Genomic DNA, 4,187 nt, shown 5'->3' on the forward strand with positions numbered 1-4,187 from the left:
TGTGCTCACATGTCCTGTCACCAGTTGATAGCCATATGGTTTTAAGTAAATTATTTAACTGCTCCGGATTTGTTTTTTGTTGGTGGTGTTTTTTGTTTTTTTAGACAGGATCATACTATGTAGTTCACCTGGCCTCGAATTCACAGTGATCTCTCTGCCTCAGCCTTCCAAGTGCTGGGATTACAGGCATGTGCCACCACGCCCAGCTACTGCTCCAGTTTCTACAAAATGTGTGCAATAACCATCTACATAACCATTTTGTAAATTTTGTTTTATTTAGAGACAGGGTCTCGTCTTGTAGTCCAGACTGGCCTTGAACTCGCTGTGATTCTTCTGCTTCCGCGTCCTATGTGCTGAGATTGCGGGTGTGCACCTCCATGACCGGCTTTGTTGTTTGTTTTTTAACACATGGAGATCTTGCCCTTACCGATTGTTGGACTCTGAACTGTTCCTCACCCCCACCCCTGTAGTTGGGTTGCCAGCATGCGCAGCCCCTCTATTAATTCTATACAGTGCCAGAGAACTCCATGTGGAGAGGAAAGCCAAACTTCATTTTTTAAAAACTCCTCCCTATTGTGAAATCCCAGCATTCAGTAAACTTCTCTCTTTTTTATTTTTTATGTTTTGTTTTTTCATTTTGCAACATCTAGACCTTGCAGGAAAACCACAGATTCTACTACTCCCTATACCGGCAGAACACACCTATTCTAGTCTCTTTAGCCGTTTCCCTTCATATTCTCTCTTCTCTGGTCTTCAAAGCTCTAACATCCTGTTTCATGATGAGCCGAAGAAAAAATACCGTCAGAAACTCACTGGCGTCGGGCATGGTAGTGCACACCTGTAATCCCAGCCCTTGGGAGGCTGAGACAGGAGGATAGAGCAAGTTCGAGGCCACCCTGGACTACAAAGTGAGACCGTATCACAAACAAAGAAATTCACTGGTTTCCTACCCATCCCTGAGCTCAGCAAAGCCTAGAAATACAATACGGGGAGCTCGTTAACTTGACCACCAACTGCCGGGAGTCTCAGCTTATTTAATTAACGCGCTGGGCCTCTCTTGGCTCTAACTCCACGGTCGTGCACTTTCTGTCAGAATGCTGCAGTGACCTGAGCTAGTCTGACAGCAGAGTTTAGACGTCTGCCACAGCAGCCCTGAAGGTGGGAGGACCTAGCGGGGGCGCTGGGAATAGGGATTATGTAGGATTTTGTCCAGAAAAACCCGTTAAAGGCTAAGGAGGCATAGCGCCCCCTAAAGGGAGTGCGGATTAAAGCCACTAAATCAGTTCATTGATGTCACGTGCTTTTCGCTCTACCAATTGAAAATTAACCAGCGCTTCCTCTGTTCCCCATGGAAACAGCCCCGCCCCACTGACCCTCCGGTCCCATTCAGTCGTGATGTTTTAGCACTTTATTGAGTGTATAAACTGACAATCAAATGCCTGTGCCATCTGGGTGGACACCTTTCTTCCGCTACGCAAGATAGTACACTAATTGGTCAGCACAGCAATGGCTGACTTGTCATCATCCAATGACCCTTATATTGGGCGGGGCTTAGTGAGGATTCAGGACCAATCAGTGGTGGCGTTGCTTTTACGGATCCACGTCGGCACCAGCTGCGGGGCAAGATGGAGGCGGTGATTTTGGTAGGAGCTGGAGGGGTAGCCGAGCTGCTGGGGTGCACAGAGGGACTGGGAGTCAGAGTTCAGACGATTGGGAGGGGGAGAAAGGGGAGTTACGGGTAATCCTCGGGGACCGAAGATTCTACGGTGCAGTAGAATCAGTGTGTGGCCTAGTGCGGGACCCAAAGCCGTGGTTTAGAGCCGGAAGCGCTGCCGGACAGCGGCAGTCTGTAGAGTTGAGGGGGTCATATGCCGTCCTTAGGGGCCTAAGTGCATGGGATCAGGCTTCTTCGGGGTCCCCCCAGTTCTTAGCATTAGGGATGGTATACTGATTTAGGTTTATCCAAAATCCATATTCGCTTCAAATCGTGGAGAGAGAGAGAGAGAAAAAAAAAAACAAAAAACAGAAAACCAGAATACAGATATTTGTCATCACAGATTTCTTCCTTTGGTTTCTGAATTTGGTTTTTCATTGATTATTCCCTGTCAGTCTCCTTCAAAAAACTCTTTTCTCTCCTGGTTTCCTGGACATTTCTATCGTATAGGTCTGTCATAAAGGATGAGCATTCCATCAAAGTTCTGGAATACCTGATAGAATTATTATGAATTGTGAAATATTTTCCAGACTCCTTATTCTCTTCTCAGACTTCTCAGAATTCTTACAGTAGGATCAATGATGTCTATTTCCCCCTCTCTAGTTAGATGTCCTCTTTTGCTTGTTCATATAGAAGTACTTATTACCTCCTTTTTTTTTGGAACCGGGGATCAAACGGATGGATCCTTGTGCTCCAGGAGGAAGGCAGCAGGGTCTCTCTGTGTAGTTTAGGCTGGATTTGAACTTGCTATGTAGCCCAGATTGGCCTTGAATTTGCAGGAATATTCTCCCAAGTGCTGAGATTATAGGCATGTGCCACCATGCCCAGCATTACTTCTTTAGAACTGGACCAGAGTATTTCTTTCAAAAGTGCTCTGTTTAGCTGTTTGGAAGGCAGAGTGTGTGTGTGTGTGTGTGTGTCTGTCTGTCTGTCTGTCTGTAAATGGAGAAATTAACTTACAGCCTCCTTTCTTACCTTAAACCCTAGGCCTTTTTTTTTTGGTGGTGGTACAGATTGAACCCAGGGCCTTTGCACTGAGCTATATCCCCAACCCTTTGAGACAGTTTTGCTAGGTTGGCCTGGCTGGGCTGTAACTTGCAATCCTCTTGATATCAGCCTCACAGAGTGCTAGGATTACAGGCATAAACAACCACTCCTGGCTCTTTGCCTCTTTCTACAGACGCTTTCTTGTCTTTTATTGTCCTTCAGATTTCATACAAGTACACATTCAGATCCTCATTGGTAAAAGGGAAGACTAGGTTTTAATTTCCTTCTTTGAAAATATCCAAGAAAGTGGGACGTTGGTGACGCACACCTGTGATCCCAGCACTCCGGAGGCTGAGGCAGAAAGATCTCCAGGAGTTCAAGGCCAGACTGGACTACATAGTGAGCCCTGCCTCAAATAAACAAAAACAAAAATTCAGAAAATTCCTTCTCATCATATGGGTTGATCAACTGTAAGTAAAAAGCTTAAAATCTGAGTAGTTGTAAATATTTCCTATACCAAGCAATTTACACGTTTTGTCTTTTGGGTTTTTTTTCTCCCCCTAGTGCTGAGGATTGAACTCAGGGATTCTACCGTTGAGCTATATCTCCAGACCTTTTTTTATTTTGAGATAGGGTTTAAATTGCCCAGGCTGGCCTGAATCTTCAGCCTTCTAAGTAGCTGGAATTACAGGTTTGTGTACCATACTATGAGTATATTTTCTGAGTTTTGTTTTTGAGACAGAGTCTGACTATATAGTTCAGGCTGGCCTCAAACTCACTATGTAGCCCAAGCTGGCCTCAAAATCCCACCAGTCCTCCTGCCTCAGCCTCCTGAGTGCTGCAATTACAGGTGTGTACCACCATGCCTGGCCTTATTTTCACTTTTTATTTTGAGACAGAGTCTTTCTAAATCACTGAGTTGCCTAGGCTGAACTTGAACTTGAGCTATTCCTGCCTCAGCTTTCCAGAGTGCTGTGATAACGGGTATGCTACCGTGCCTGGCCAACAGTTTTTTTTTTTTCTCTCTCTCTTTAATTTCATTTAGAGCCCCCAATTAAGAATGCATGTACCTTAGGCGGGGGATTTAGCTCAGTGGTTCTGCCACCTGCTTCACAAGTGCAAGTTCCCGAGTTTGATCCCCAGTACCAAAAAAAAAAAAATGCGTGTACATGTATCTTTCCCATCACTTCACCTTTCTCAGTTGGACATCTGTGAGAGCATGAAACCCTGCTGTCCTGAGGGTATTCATTGTGTGTAATGGATCAGCTCTCTGCGGCTTTAGCCTGTGCTACCCTTTGAAGTAAGAAAATGAGTTTTTAAAATTGTATATTCAGCCAGGATTTAGTGGTGCAGCAGCCTGCCTTGAAAGCACAAGTTCCTGAGTTCGATCCCTGGTAACAACAACAAAATTTTATGTGTGTGTGTGTGTGTGTGTGTGTGTGTGTGTATGTATATATGTGTGTGTGTGTGTGTGTGTGTGTGTATA

General features: G+C 45.0%; 1 protein-coding gene across 1 annotated transcript in view; it reads left to right on the plus strand.

The window, feature by feature from the left end:
* The first annotated feature begins 1,548 nt into the window (after window positions 1-1,548).
* The window catches only part of Copz1 (COPI coat complex subunit zeta 1), a 22,419-nt gene continuing 19,780 nt past the window's right edge, over window positions 1,549-4,187 (plus strand). Inside the window, exon 1 of the mRNA XM_010609380.3 lies at window positions 1,549-1,643. Coding sequence (XP_010607682.1) covers window positions 1,626-1,643 — 18 coding nt within the window. The 5' untranslated portion in view covers window positions 1,549-1,625. The remainder of the gene's footprint in view (window positions 1,644-4,187) is intronic.

The sequence above is a fragment of the Fukomys damarensis genome, unplaced genomic scaffold (genome assembly GCF_012274545.1).
Source record: "Fukomys damarensis isolate Sample0158 unplaced genomic scaffold, DMR_v1.0_HiC HiC_scaffold_15, whole genome shotgun sequence".
Lineage (NCBI taxonomy): Eukaryota > Metazoa > Chordata > Mammalia > Rodentia > Bathyergidae > Fukomys > Fukomys damarensis.